This window comes from Octodon degus, unplaced genomic scaffold, assembly GCF_000260255.1.
Source record: "Octodon degus isolate 3935 unplaced genomic scaffold, OctDeg1.0 scaffold00246, whole genome shotgun sequence".
Lineage (NCBI taxonomy): Eukaryota > Metazoa > Chordata > Mammalia > Rodentia > Octodontidae > Octodon > Octodon degus.
Genome location: NW_004524822.1, coordinates 364,411 through 379,789, shown reverse-complemented (window position 1 = coordinate 379,789; position 15,379 = coordinate 364,411). Strand labels below are relative to the sequence as shown.

The following is a 15,379-nucleotide window of genomic DNA, read 5'->3' as shown; positions in this document are numbered from 1 at the left end:
AACTTATTAATCTGAAAAGGCCTCATTGTGGTAGAGAACAACAGCAGCAAACAAACTCAGTGACAGCTATACGATTAGTGGTGAAAGTCTGAAACCTTTCCATTAGAGATTTGAGAACAAAAGGAGGTTGAGTGGCCTCAATCTGAAATATAGACGTCTAAATTTAAAAACTTTTAGGAAAGAATATAGAACATCTCTGTGACCTGGGAATGGAGAAGTGTCAATGCTGTCTTAAACAAGACACACTAACATAAATCATAAGAAAAGGACAGCTAACTACGTAAAATTACACTTGCCTACCTCTGTCAGGTCTGCTAGTTCTCCCTCTTATTTCCCATTCAGAAAATCCCAGGAAGCCATTTTGAGTACCTCAGGATCTTCCAGAAAATGAAGATACAATTAAAGAATTAATAGTTGAAGCTACCACTGGTTAAAATGAGGAGGCAGAAAGTGAGCCCACAGACACTGCAAAAGATAAGGAGGAATGCCCGCATGGCACGCTCATTAAGGACCAGCTCAGTTATCTCACAGGCGGAGATGTTCCAACAAATAGCATTGTGAACGTCCTATGAGGCTTTACCGACAAACTCAGAAGGTCTTACTGTTGAATCCCCAGATACCTCTTTCCAGTATTGTCAGAATTGTTGGCTATGCATCCAAACTCAAAACGCTTCCTCTGACAATGTTTCTTCATGTTTTTCAAATCCATGAATAGACATACTTTTGGACAGCATTACAGAGATCTCAACAGAAATGTATTCCATGATACTGACTCCAGTCAATTACAATTATTGAAAAGGAAAAATATTTGTGTGGAGTAACACACACACACACACACACACACACATACACACACACATCTTGCTTCATCTGATCTTGGGTTTCTTTTTGTTGTTGAACTTTGTTAACTCCTAGAGTCTATAAGGCAAAAGATACCAAAAGGAGAACATTGCAAAAAACAGATCTTAAATCAAAATGAACTGCTATGACTTGTATTTTTTTTTTCAGGGAAACTTGAGTAAGATAAAGAAGAAAGCTGTACTGAGAAGGCTTCTCAGGAAGTACAGACTGAAAATATCATCAGGTGTCAATGAGTAGATGATCATTTTACATTAGCTCAGCTCTACCAAATCTGCTCTAATTTTCAATTTTTTTTTGGCGTGACGGAAATTGGTTCATAGGACCAAGTCACCATAGATAGCAATGCCTGCTTAGGTAGATTAGAGCAGATTTTCTGACTCTGTCTGATAGTATTGCTGAAAATACTCACCACCATAAAGAAACAAATAGAGAACGTTCAAGCCACTACGTTTTGTGGGCATGAGTTGATATGCACTGGCAGAATCATTATTATACTACACAAGAGGTTTCTTTGGAAAAATGCATACAACATTGTCTTCTCTGTTCCTTATTGACAACTTTCCCTAATCCCAATGCATGGCTGCCTGGAGCAATGTCCGTATCTCCCTCACCCTGATCTGTGTGTTAACAAGACAATGACTTGCCACTGTCTTCTTTGGGTGATGGTGCTGTGGTTGTGGTTGTGGCCGCATCATCTACTGAAGGATTTCCCCCTTCAGAAAAGCTTAGTTAGGGAATTTGTGACATCCTTCGCAGCTGAGGAAACTAAAACTCCCTGAGAGAAATACAGTGCAATATATTCTTCTGGTCATTAAAGAGCTAACTTCGGATTGTGGGAAGATAACTGCTAAAATTTAGGTGAAGGTTGACACTCCTAGATATAGACAAGCACCCAAGCATCCACTGTTCTGTGAGGCTGAGCTGGCACAAAGGATGGTGACAAAAGTCAGACCTGCAATTCACCCTGCGCTGGGAGCTTGGTGCTTCACACCCTCTACATGGGGCCGTGAAGGTCTGTATTCCACAGGAACAGTTAATTTTGAGTAAAGCAGCCTTGGTATACACTTGCAGCCTAAGGCAATATCCGCTGAGTGATCTGGGGAACCACAGGCCTTGACTCTAGGTTCAAGTCATTTCAGAGTGTTAGTGTCCACTTCTGATAGTATAGTACAAAAGTGATTTCCTTGACAATAATGTTCTCATCATCTGTGGGTGAGATTTTCCTGATTAGGTCTGCAAAGCCTACAGGACAGGGCCACCATTCCCACAGCCTCTCACAGAGCAGAAGGTCCCCCTATTCCTGAGGGATGGAGGAACACAGACAGCAGGCTGGAAGGCCTGTGAACTCTGGTGGAGACAAGATCCATTGAACTGCAGGAAACAAAAAACTGCAGGGCACTGAGCAAAACCAAAAGCTAGCACTTCTCTCTGCTGGCCCCAGTCACTGCTCCCAAGACTGCCACTCAGGAGTGGAAAGAAAAAACTGTCACCTTCTGGTTTTTTTTTTTTTTTTTTTTTTTCATCCTCCCTGGGGGTAGTCAGAGCTCCAAGGAGAGATTTATTCTAGCTCTAAGACCTGCAGGTTCCAAAGCAAATGGATGCCATCATGACCTGCTTTTCAGTGGAAACGCTTTGCTGACACACTTGAGGCTTGTTATTGCCACCAATAGCAACTGGTCTTGGACCATTGCCCTAATGCCAAGGGGCCTCTAATAGGCTCTCTAATTAGGGTTAGCTGGCTGAGAGATTCTAGGTCACTTCTACCTTTCATAATTAATGTGGAGGTGCTTTTCCTGCTGAAATTCTAGATAAATCACATTTGTATTTTTACAAATCTTTGCAAAGAGACCAAATATTTTCTAATAATGAAACCTAAGGCTGTTTGGGTCACACCACTCCTGTTCCCTCCCTCCAGTTATCTGGAAGCCTTGAGGTAGCAGGTGATGCAGCTGTCTCCACACCCAGAACTCAGAGGTGGCGGGGAGCAGCCAGCAGCAGGGCTCACTCAGCCCTAGGGGGCTGCGTTGCCAGCTACCTCAGCACAGCACTGCTTCCGACTTGGCCTCTTGTGTTCAAAGCCTGGCTGGGCATTGGTGGATTATTTTACTAACAGCACTGAGGTGGGTGGGCCTGGGGAGGCTGGGGTTGCCCAGATGATCAGATCTAGAATAGAGCAAGGCTGCTCTAAAGCTGGTGGGCTTTATCTTGGCACGACAGAGAATGGCAGGAGCAGGAGCAGTTCTCTGACTTTTCCTGCTCCCCTTGCTCCATGGAGCAAGTCATAAGACTTATAAATAATTTTCTGATCTTCCCCCAAAGCAGATCATCAGAGCCTCACCCAAGGGATGGCCTCCTGATGCCCAGAGAAAGGACACCCTCCCCTCAGCAAACAGGCCTTGCGAAGTCTCCTCTGGTTCATTACACTAAATCACACTCTTGGTTTTTGATCATGTATCCCCACAGCTGTGCACTCTTTGACAAATCTAGCAGGAAAATACACAAGTATAACCATTCCTCAGGGCACTCACTGACTTACAAAAGCTGCTGTCCCATGAAACACTGACATTAAATCATTGTGTACTTTTCTTTTATCAATCTGCCCTTGTTAGAGGGCCACAGCCACAAACCTAGGTTGGGTAGAGAAAGATATTTATCTGTCCCTCCAAACAACGAGGTGAAGCTGACAAGGTTTCCTTTGTCTTCCCTGTGCTCATTTCAGTCCCCCTTCCCAGGACCCAATGCAGGCTTGATCTCAAGAACAATGTCTTCCTTCAGGTCCTTTTCTTTTCCTAATGTCTCAGCTACATTTACTTTGTCCTGAAGCCTCAAGGTTTCTGGGGAGTCTGGGCTCCCCAAGTTCTTAACTCAGCCATGCACAAGCACTAATGGGTGGGAATGTCAAAGGATGAAGAAACGCTAAGACAGAACTGAATATATTGCTCCTGACAACAAAGAACTGTGCTGGTCAGGCCCAGTGTCTCTGAGCAGAGTAGAACCTGGCCTTGAATAAATGTTCTGGCAGTGGTGGGCTGGTAAATCAGCTGCTTGGGGGAAGAAGAGCACTTGCCAGTACCCAGGATGTAAATATTCAATCCCATCACAGCCTGACTTCAATTTACTGCAGATTTAACACATGGCCCAATACCTGCTGAATATTTAATGAGTATTTCTTGCTGGTTCCCACAGCCCAGCTCTCATACCCCATTTTGTTCTACACCCTGAAGCTTACGGGTCGGGTGGATTTTCAGGGGTGTAAGTAATTAACATCATCTCTAAGAGCAGGGTCACTTAGCTGAGACAGCTGTGGATTGCTTGGTGATGACAGAAACAAGTTTTAGAGCGAGTCTATCCCTGATTGGCTGATATCTAGAGGAAAGAGGCTGACATTGATTACTTGTTAAGCTCCCACTGAGGTGAGTTGTCAATAATCCATTGAGTAGGGTTATAAGTAGTTTTGACAGCATTTGTTAGCAAGGTACATACATGGAAATTTTTCCTTTCCCAGGCTTTCAGGAATATTTTTATTCTCAGGTATTACATTAGATAAAAATTTTAAATAGGTCTTAGCAAAGACTGGACAGTATAGGACACTTAATCAGAATTCCAATTATAATTATAGCATTTGAATGGCTGATGAAAAAAATTCCCCCAACATTAAAATGAACACATCTTGATAAGCTGTTTCCCATATCTCTTTAAGTAGGGAATTTGTGCATAGGATTCTCCATTCTTTTTATTTTTATTTTTATTTTTTTGGCAGAACCGGGGATTGAACTCAGATCCTTGCGTTTGCCGGTCAAGCGCTTATCCTACTGAGCCATCTCCCCGGCCCCTCTCCATTCTTTTTAGAGAGACAGTCTGAGGTTTTTCCTTTGAGATAAACATCAGCTACTTCTTACACTTCTGTTCCAGATAAATAGGGAACTGATAATCTTCATAAGACACTGGCTTGGTTTATCACCAAAGGAGTCCTTATGCTTTATCTTACAAGCTTGTCCACACCAGGCCCCCATACATTCTTTCCTGCCCGTGCTCTATACACAAGCTGATCCCTTATCTATGATCATAGAGTGAGAATTCCTTGTGAAGCAGAGCTGGGGAAGTTGGGATTGATACCCATATCCTCCTTAACTTGTACTAGGATGTCCTAGAATTCTTACTTTACTGTTTCTAGCTCGTTGGTAGTATGCAAAAACGGTTTGTCACTGCTCTTTGTAGTCATCAAAGCCATCTTCCTGCTTCCTCAGCAATGAATCCTTTTCCTTCCCTAAATATCCCTGTGCTCAAAGCCCTGTGAACCTGGACTTATGACTGTGTCCACCAAAGCTGTGGCCAACAATGTGGACACAGGTGGCAGAGAGCCTGGCTTTAAGACTGGTTCTCATTGAGCTGTATGGCTTTAGCATTTACTGCTTATGCAAATAATAAAAATTTAGAGTCCTGTGAACACTACATTCAGGCCAGATTTTCATTAGCTGCTAAAAAGGCCCCTAATGTGGTTAACATGGTCAACTTCATTCTCCTGAAAGATGAAAGATGGAAAGAAACAGAGAATGATGAGGCAGAGGATTTTTGCAAAATGGAGCCATCAGGTAGAAAACCAGTCTACAGTTACACCATATTTCAACCTTCAGGCTCTGGCCCAGCCCCCAACTCCTTTCCAGCCTCACCAAGCCCTCCCGTATCCTCCCCACTCCAGGATCTGCTGACCCAGTGTCCCTCCATGCGCACCACCTCTGATTTCCTAGAGAGTTGGACATCTCCTGTCTCTTCCACCTGGGTCACTGTCCTGTGGGACAGGCTGTTTTGCATACAAGCATGTGCCTGGAACCTGGAGCCAGACTGCTGGATTTCTGCTTATCCCCTTTTGGTCAGGTGACTTACCCTATTTGAGTTTCAGTTTTCCTGTCTTTAAAATAGGGACAATAATGGGGCTGGAGAGATAGCTCAGTAGAATAAGCACTTGCCTGGCAAGCGCAGGGTCCTGAGTTCAATCGCCAGTACTGCATTAAAAAAAAAAAAAATAGGGATAACAGTAATGCTAACCTCATTGTATTGTTATGAAATTTAAATGGTATTGCACAAAATGTGAGCCTGACTGGCTTCAGTCAGTGTTATATAAAGGCTTGTTTTTAGTATCCCTATACAAGGTCTCCTCTGCTCCTCCCTTTTCAGTCAGTGTCTAGGGCCAGGAACTTTCACCTTCTGTTGCTGTCCTGTCAAATGTAACACACCCTTGATGAAGCTCCACTTCCCCTCTGGAAGGACCTTCTTTTTTTTTTTTGCGGAACCGGGGATTGTACTCAGGCCCTTGCGCTTGCCAGGGAAGCACTTATTCCACTGAGCCATCTCCCTGGCCCCTGGAAGGATCTTCTTGCCCTCGCCTGTCTGACTCCAGCCGCCACGTCCTCAGTCTCCCAATCCCTCCCACCCACTTTTCCCAACATTCTTGTGCTTTGTTCAACCTCACTCTGATTTACCCATCCTCGCCTTCCCAGACCACCACTATCCAGGCCAATCCTGCTAGGCTCAACCACCCAGCTTCATGACAGACGTCCCTTTGCTCTGCAACATGCTTCTCAAAAGGCACAGTCTCCACCTTGGCATCGTTCAACTTTATGTTTTCAACTTTGCAGTGGGACAGAAGTGAATGCAGAGAATCATTCTGCTTTTCTCTTTCAGCATAATGTTTAATAAATTCGATGAGATCATTGATGTGTTATTGCAAACCAGGTTCCCTTTTGGATGCTTTGCAGCAAGTAGGCTGTGGAAGTGTTCTGAGCATGTTTAAGGCAGGCTAGCTGAACTATGACGTTGGCTAAGGTAGGGATAGTCAATGTATTTTCAGCCTATGATGTTTTCAGCTTACCAAGGGCTTATCAAAAGTCAAAGGTGTCTGTATGAGAATGAGAGGTGGCCCTGTGAAGAGGTGCCCAGGCTTGGCTCCTGGGCGGTACATGCAGCATCCTGTTAGCTTCCAGCACAGAGAGACACCCCACCCCAGCAGGACCACTGCCCCACACATTTCCAAACAAACTCTACTTGAGCCTCCTCCAAATCAAATACCACCTCCACACACAGATTCTCAAATGCAGATCACTAAATCTTCTGCCAGAAGCCCTCTCCGCTCCTTCCTCCCTCCCTCCTTCCTTCTCTCTGTCTCTCCCTCCCTGCCTGCCTCCCTTACTGTGCCTCCTTTCCTTTCTCACCGGGCCTGGCTTCTCAGACTCTTCCAGCCATCCCATCCCTGGCCTAGGCTCTCAGGGTCCCTCCTAATCTACACGCCCTGCCCTGCCATGCATCCTCCAGGCCTGCTTTGGACTTCTCCACTCCCCATCCTGTTCCAAGTCTGCCCTAATACCCAGCAACACCTGAATTGAACCCTTGGCTTGTTGAGGACAGCAGCTGCTCTAGTCGCTGACCCACAGGGCTTGGAACAATAAAAAGCAGCAACCCCCCTAGGAAAATACCACTTTGTCCATTTCAAAGTTCTTCACTAGAACCTCCCCACTTGCCTCACACTCACTGCCATCCTTTGATGAGGCCGCTTTGAAAGACAGTCACAGGCAGAACATGACTACAGCCTGGGAAAACGTCCACCTCCAGCAGCTTTTGATTAATAAGCATAAAAGTAGGTACAGGTAAAGTAGAGCAGAAGCTGGTCACCTGAGAGGTGATCCTCATCTTTGTCACACTGAATTGTTGGCGTACTACAGCTTGTGATGAAGCTGACATGCCTACGTCCCCATGCATGAGCCCTGCTGTCAACTCGCACTCATCACAGAAGCACCTTTCTGTGGTAGAGCCAGGAGGCACTGGCAGTGCCTTTACCTTCTTCCACTGGGTGGAGGTCAGTGCTATCTTTCAAGTCTTCATCCTCCCAGGGCTGAGTTTGGGGCTCCCTTTTCTTGGTCTCTGAGCTTCTATCAGCAGCTTTAAATATCCATAGAATCAAAATGCAGACAACTGCTACCAGGACTGGAGTCAGGGCAAGCATGGTTGAGAAAGAGTCTGATCCTTACCCAGAGTCACCCCGCTTCCCATGCTGGCATTTAAGCAGAGACAGGAGCAGGGAATGCTGGGAGGGGAGGGGAAGAACAGGGAGGTGTGCAGGGAAGGAGCAAAGTTCAGAGCGCTCAGACTCCATGACGAGTTTGCAAAGGAGCAAAGATTACAGTCACGTGTGTGCCTGATGTGTGTGTGGCTCTAGTCATGCACCAGCACACCTGCTTTTTAAAACTGCGCACTCAGCCAACATAATCTTAGGCAGCAATCAGCAGGCATTGTGTGAAGCCTGTAATGTTCTAGCTCTTGGGAGAAATGGTAAAAGGTACTTCATCTTCCTGTAGAACTTTTCTCTGAGAGCATCTTCAACTTAGGAATTGTCTGAAGAATCTAATTTTACAAGACAATGGGAGATAGTCCGGGGGAAACCAATTCAGATCTTGTGAAAGAAAACTTCCTAGATGGAGGCCTGGCAATCTGCATTTTAAATGATATGTAAGAGACCTTGCGCTTTAAGTTGTGATTTTTTTTTTAAAGCAATGCCCTTGCCAATATATAGAGCAAGGAAGGGTCATGTTTTACATTAGAGAAAAACTTGAACCTAGAAAAATGTGATAAGACTAATTATAATGATTATTTATATACCTTTTTTTGTTTTTTCTTTTTTGTTTGAGTCAGGGTCTCTCTATGCAGTCTGGTTGGTTCCCCAGTGATCCTGCCTCAATAGCCAGAGTGCTGGGATTATAGGTGTGCATTACCACACCCAACATACCTTTCACTTAAGTAAGTTTTTTTTTTTGTTTTTTTTTTTTTTAATTTGTTTTGTTTTGCTTTATTGTACTAGCAAATATCTTAGTTTGGGCCATTGTAACCAAATTTGCATAGGCTGAGTCAGTTAAACAACAAAGCTGTGTTTCTTACAGTTGTAGAAGTTGGGAAATTCATAATCAAGGTGCCAGAAGATTCAGTGCTTCCTGGCTCGTATTTGGTGCCCTCTTCCTGTGGCCTCATGTGGGTGAGAGGATAGGAGGACATCCTGTCTGTGCTCATTCATGGCTCACAACAAGCCCATGCAGTAGATTCAATCATTATCCCCGTTTTTCACATGAAGAAAGTTAAGGTGCAAGTAGGTAGAACAATATGCCTACAGCCAGCATTAAATAGCCCAGAAGTAGTCCTGTGTAGCCACCTAAAGAGTCCGTGTTGTTTCCTCCTGCAGAGCAAACTAGAGCCCTTAGCCCACAGCCAGCAAGGAGATGGAAATTAGACTCAGGTTTCCTGTATAGATAAAGAAGGTCTTGGTACCTGCCTCGCAGGCCTCATGTTCCACTTAGGAGGGGAGCAGAAAAGAGGTTTAAAAATATGAACAGCACAAAGAAGGACTTGACAGTTGTCACCCACAAAAGTAGTGGGAGCAGGAAGTGTAGAGGAGCTGAAGTGTTTAACAGTAAGTACCACGGGGAGAGGCCCATGCTCCTTCTGTCCCAGAACACCTGTGGGTTTTAGTGAAGAGAAGTCTTCCACTTGTTCTTGGGTTCCCCCTGTTTTCTGTGAATCCCTGTGCAAGGCTTCATGAGTGTTCACAGCTCCATACCCAACACCATCCCCACAGCCAGGCCACCCACCTGGGATCACATCAGGACCCCAAGATCCTTCATAGCACCCTTGAGAGTTGCAGTAAACAGAGCTATGCATGAGGTCGAAAAGGTACCATCTCATCTCCGTACTTCAAGTAGTTCTTAAGCATCCTGGTCTCCTTGTTCTCCCAATGCTTCTTCCTCATGAAGTTAGGAAAAGGAAATGAGTCCCCAGGACAGATGAGCAGAGAAGGTACGAGACGGTTTTGTACTCCACCACTATTTCTCCTTGCTCATTTCAGGTCCATTTCATTCTAATAATTTGGGACATGTCGCCAAGCTGCAGGTCATGTTGTAGACAGCACCGTCTTAGAAGACACATTTCTCCAAACACATGCACAAGTAGTTTTAACAGCATCTCAGTATCCATTTTCCTTCCTGCTTTCTAACATGTAGATGTGGATTTGTAGAAGACAAAGGAATCTGAAAGAGGATTTCCTAGGACAGAGACTTATTGGGGCATCAGATGAACTTACTCAGTTCTAAGGGCTCACACCAGCGTTTACCATGCTTATTTGTTATGTGTTGATACCAAGGCCCCACCAGCAAGAGCTACAGCAAGCATCTAAACAAAAGGTTTGAAATAGATCCACGCTATACTCTGAGGTCTTTGTTGAGTTGTGAAGTTGGAAAAATCACAAGGAATTCACGAGTGATTTTTAAAATTTACTTGGCCTCAAACATACTCAACCTACTACATTCACTAATGTCAACTCATCCAAAAGTTATTATTGTTTGCCCAGTGGATTGTATTACCACATCTGTCATATGTCCCTGGGTGCTAGTGACATAGGAGCCCCAAATGGTACAGGGAAATATTATAACTCCCAACCTGACAGATGTCAGATGCACCGAGTTGGTGTCCCCTGAAGTGGAAGAATGAATTGTAAGGAACAGCAGTGGTTAAGAATAGGAAAATTTGTCAGCAAAAAGCAATGGGGCAGAGGAATAGCTCCTGAGAGGCAGCCGAGATCCCAAAAGGGTTGCAAATGAGCCCATTTCTCTGAGAAAGTTTTATAGTGTAAAACCATGAGGGATGGGTACAAAGTGGGTCCAATTACAGTCAACCAATAAAATTACAAGTTTAACCACTTAGACAATACTGATCCAATAGCAGCAAGGCAATATGGATGACATCATTAATCTTGGTTGATGATCTTTGTCTTAGCCTTAGTGGATGGGAGAGTGTGGACCATCCCTAAGGAGGCAATGGTTTATTTATACAAGAAGTCTCCAAAATGTGGAACCAGGAATCTCAGTCTTCTGTTTATCCCTTAAGGAGGTATGTAAATCTGGTCACGGTGACTTTATTTTTTTTCTTTGTTTTATCTCTGCTTTTTTATTTTATAAAGAGAGTAAAAAATACTATTAAAACAGAAAAATTACAAGTGATACAAAATTTCACTTAACAAAGTGATATGAATTTCACAGTGTTTGTTGTAACACATAGCGTTGTCTTCCAATCAACTATTTATATTACCAGGTATATGTATGCAAAATAAGAAGAAGAAAGAAAAAAGAAATATACAAGAAATTAAGAGGAAAAATAGAAGAAACAGTTGAAAAGAGGAGACAAAACAAATTAAGCATTATCTGCTCCTTTCCATAGACCAGCATAAATCTATAGTACAATTGTCCAAACCATCCTGTTTACATACATAAATATATCTCTTTCTCTAACTCCCTCTCTTGTCCTTCTCAACTTAGTCATCTCTGCTTAAATTCCATGTAACCAGGATGGAAGGCTGCGGTCGTTGACTCCAGGCTTCTTCTCCTTTGTAATTAGTTCTGTTCTCCTCTTATCACTTTTACGTTTACAACATCTTAATAACAGTGGGGAAGGAGTGAAGGAGTGAGATATCTCAGGCAGGATCTTGTAGAACTGCCTTTGCCTTAGTATCTCTTATCTTTAAGGCAGATTAAAGGCTAAACTAGAACTTCTTTTTTAAATAATTTTATTGAGAAACAAATAGCAATGAGAAAGTTTCAAAACCAATCAGCAGGACAGTTTCAGTAATTAATACATTGCATATTGTTGTCTTAGTGGATGTCTATCCTAACTATTTTGAATATACAGATACAAAATGGTCATCCATTTGTATCCCCCTTTTTTGTTTAGTTTTGTCAGAGAAGGGTATTCATTGTCATTTAAATATTGTAGGTACATGAATTCAGCAAAATATTCCAATGTAGTCCAGTGGTCTATAATAGTAGTGGGTTTTCTGTAAAACTGGCAATGTTAGAAGTTGATAACTTAAGCCTTTTATAGCTCAGCATATTAATATGGCTTTACTTTTTATACTTCATTTTTATACTTTTCTGCTGGATTGTTAAAACCAAGATAAAGCAAGACCTATATAACAAGAAATGCAACTTTTGTATCTGACAAAGTCAGTCAAATCCCCTCAGGATTTATCTTGAAACCCTGTACCGCAATTTGTAGGACCATTGTCAGTGTCAGCCATGTGGATGAGTCATGGCCATTGCTTGACCAATTTGTTCCCTGTGAAAGCCTGAGAGAATGTTTTCTCTCCATGTGACTCTCCTTAGACACACTCTACACCATTGATCACTTTCCTCTGTGGCCCCATAATCCCCTTGATCAGAAAATTTGGGACTCAACTAGGTTACATGGTGTTACAGTACAGGTTATCCTATGTCCTGAGTCTTGACTGACCTTGAAAGGCTAGGGCTAAAATGTTGGCTGTACTTTCAGCCCTTCTTTTTCTCTAATTTCTCATCTGCAAACATAGGTTGTTAACCCTCCATAAGAGAAGCTTGTTATTGTTACCTGAAAATATAGGCAGTTGAGCTTAACCTCAATATCTGTCTGAATATCAAACATTTTAGGCATAACATGGAACAGATATTTTCAATCAAGTACTGATATGTTAAACTTTAAGTCCCTGCATAATATGAAGAAAAGAAATTAAAAATTGGAATACACAGTTACATATTTTTACACGGAAATTTAGAAATCTAACCAGATACAGCATTGTAGCAGGACAGTACTGTGATATTTCTTTTTCTTGTCTCTTGTTTTCATTTATTACCCTTTTTTAAAAACCCAAACATTTACTTGAGAGACAGTATGCCAGTAACTGGTATGTCATGACAAGCAGTAGTATTTAGAAGATCAGAATGACAGGCATTCCAAGCATGACCATGGTGACTTTAATCTTCAGCCATAGTCCTTAAGTGCTCTCATCTTCTGCACTGACTTCCTGGAGGCCCAGCCCTGTCCAACTGTCTACATTTCTACCTAACTTAGCTATTTATAATAAAATAACCTGTGCTAGAGTGGACTGTAGTGATATTAGTCACAAATTGACTAAAATAGAAAAGCGTCATGCTCCTAAACGACATGTAGCACTTATCAATCCTGCATTTGTTTCCTGCAGAGATTCAGTATTGGCTTTCTACAAATAAAAATTATCAGTAGAACTAGTGATTATCCGATTTGTTAGAATAAAATTTGATTTCAATTCTATTTCTTCTTAAGAATACATTATAAGGCATAATTTTGTATAACAAGATGGCTCTGGTTAAAGGCATTGATTTCTTGGCATTTAAGATGTCTGGTGCATTCTTTTCCTAGTGCTGCTGCAATAATAAAATACCACAGATTGGGTGGTTTAAAATAACAGATGTTTACTTTCTCACAATTCTGGGGACCCGAAGTCAGAGATCAAGAGGTTTGCAAGACCTAGCTTTCCCTGAAGGCTGTAAGGGAGAAACTGTTCCTTTTTCAGTTCTTGGTGTTTTCTGCCAACCGTGTCTCTCCATGGGGGTTGACGTGCCTTCCCATCTCTGCCTCTGCTGTCACGTGGCATTCTTCCTGGGGGTCTTCACATCCTCCTCCTCCTCCATCAGTCTCTGTCTCTGCATCTCTTCCCTTCTTAGAAGGACACTAGTCCTATTGGATTAGGTCAACCCTAATAGGGGACCTCATTTAAACTTCATCACCTTTATATACAAAGACTCTCTTTGTATATGAAGTTGCTCTAACAGGTTCAGGAGGTCGCATCTTGAACATTTGTCCTTGGTGACACATATACACCTCATAAAACAAAAGTAAAGATATTTCAGCTTCTTCTTGCTGTGAGTAATTGGGAAACATTAATGAAACCATACAGCACCTCTAGGCTTCTACTTTCTCAAGTGAAGTGGAGTATCAGGAGATATTTCAATCATTTCTTTCTGTTCTTCAAGACAATGTATTTACCAGCCAACTTGTGTCCTCTAGTATACCAGGCATCTGCTTAAATGTCATGTCTCCCTTTGGGGGCAAAGATTCATCAATGATCAAGCTGTCTAGGAGGGATTTTGAGATTTTGTAATAAAGATATTAGCAGACTAGAGCCCACCCCCAGCCTCTTTAACATCTAGCTATATCCTTGGGCTATGGAAAGGCCAGAAGCCCAAATGTTGTATGTTTTAACTTCTCTAATATTTTAAGATTTTATTAGTTAAATAATGCTAACTGCTGTAATAGCTCAAAACATAAGTACAAAATGAAATGCACTCTAAGAACTTGGAAATATGTAAAACCAGATGAGTCTTAAATTATTCCAGAGAGAATTAGAACAGAAATTTGCAAAATCTACTGAAGGAGACAGTGTCAGGCTTTGCTTAGCTACTCATCATGATAATTGCAAGGGTAGCCTATGCTTTCTGAGTATTTCCCTGGTGTCAGGCACGGTGTCATCACTTCACAGTATTTAACCCTCACTTGAGTCCACATGGTAGACGGCAAGCAGTATTGCCCCTGCCACTGCTACATGGGAAGGAAAGCACGTCCAAGGGCGTCCCCAGGCCTTCCTGTCAACCTGGCCTTGCTCTCTGCTTAGAAAGGAGCATTGCTGCCTGGCTCACTGACTTCATATTTTGGAGGCCTGTCAGGACGCACATATTGTTCCTCCACATTAAAGCCTCCTGAAGAATGGGTTCTAGAAAGGTGTTGTTAGGAGGGTGAAACACCAGAATTACTTGTTCACAGAGAATAAGAAGTAGGAGCCCCATCCTGTTACAGTTCAAGTTGCATTTCCAGTTGCGTTTCACCAGTAATAAAAATCAATATTTTCAGTGGACCTGCTTAATTCCCGGGTCTATGTCTGAACCTGAAGAGCGGAGAGAGAGGTGGTTAATTGCACACAAACCCCATGATGGACACCTTTATTTTGGAAGAAGCAGGCTCGAGAAATAAGCAACGTTTATGACTGTCCTTGGCATGCCTCCAGGACAGGCCGTCGTGGTGAAGTTGGGCACCTGTTATGTGGAAGGCACCCTCCCAAAGTTGTCAGCACACAGCCTCCTATTCCATACTGTAGCTGCAGAGGCCTCAGTGCCCTTGGAAGTGTGTCCTAGGAGGGAATCACTGGATCATAGTGATACAGGGAGAAAAATTGGTCTCAGTTGGGTGACCTCCAAACAATATAGGGAATCTCCAAATGACATAGGGAATGATATAGGTCTGACCTGCATGAGTTCATGTTCTCTAAAACTGAAGAATGAATTTTAGGAACAAATGGAGGTTATGAGCAGAATATATTTATTGAGAGAAAGAAAGCTCCTATCCGGAGAGAGGGACAGGAGGGGGGCCCAAGCAGATAGTTCCTCCCGGGAAGTTGTCTCTTGCAGGGACTTTTATAGAGGAAAACCATGTGGTGAGGCGGGTCTAAGGTGGTGGAGAAGATATGGGTACTTGCTTGGTTGGGCATGAGGTGGGACAAAACTATGGTCAACAAATGAGATTACAAGCACCATTGCTCAGGTAAAATTGATTAAATCCAGTATCAAATGGGAAAGCGAGTCACAATAGCAAGCGGGCACGGATATGGAACAGGGTCTCTTCCTGTTGAGGGTTGGGCTAGTGA

At 42.9% G+C, this 15,379-nt stretch overlaps 1 protein-coding gene across 1 annotated transcript in view; it reads right to left on the bottom strand.

Annotated features, from left to right (window-relative positions):
* Iyd (iodotyrosine deiodinase) overlaps positions 1-7,897 on the bottom strand; it is a 27,332-nt gene extending 19,435 nt beyond the window's left edge. Inside the window, exon 1 of the mRNA XM_004645979.3 lies at positions 7,693-7,897. Within this exon, the coding sequence (XP_004646036.1) occupies positions 7,693-7,858 (166 nt within the window). The 5' untranslated portion in view covers positions 7,859-7,897. The remainder of the gene's footprint in view (positions 1-7,692) is intronic.
* Between the last annotated feature and the right edge of the window lie 7,482 nt (positions 7,898-15,379).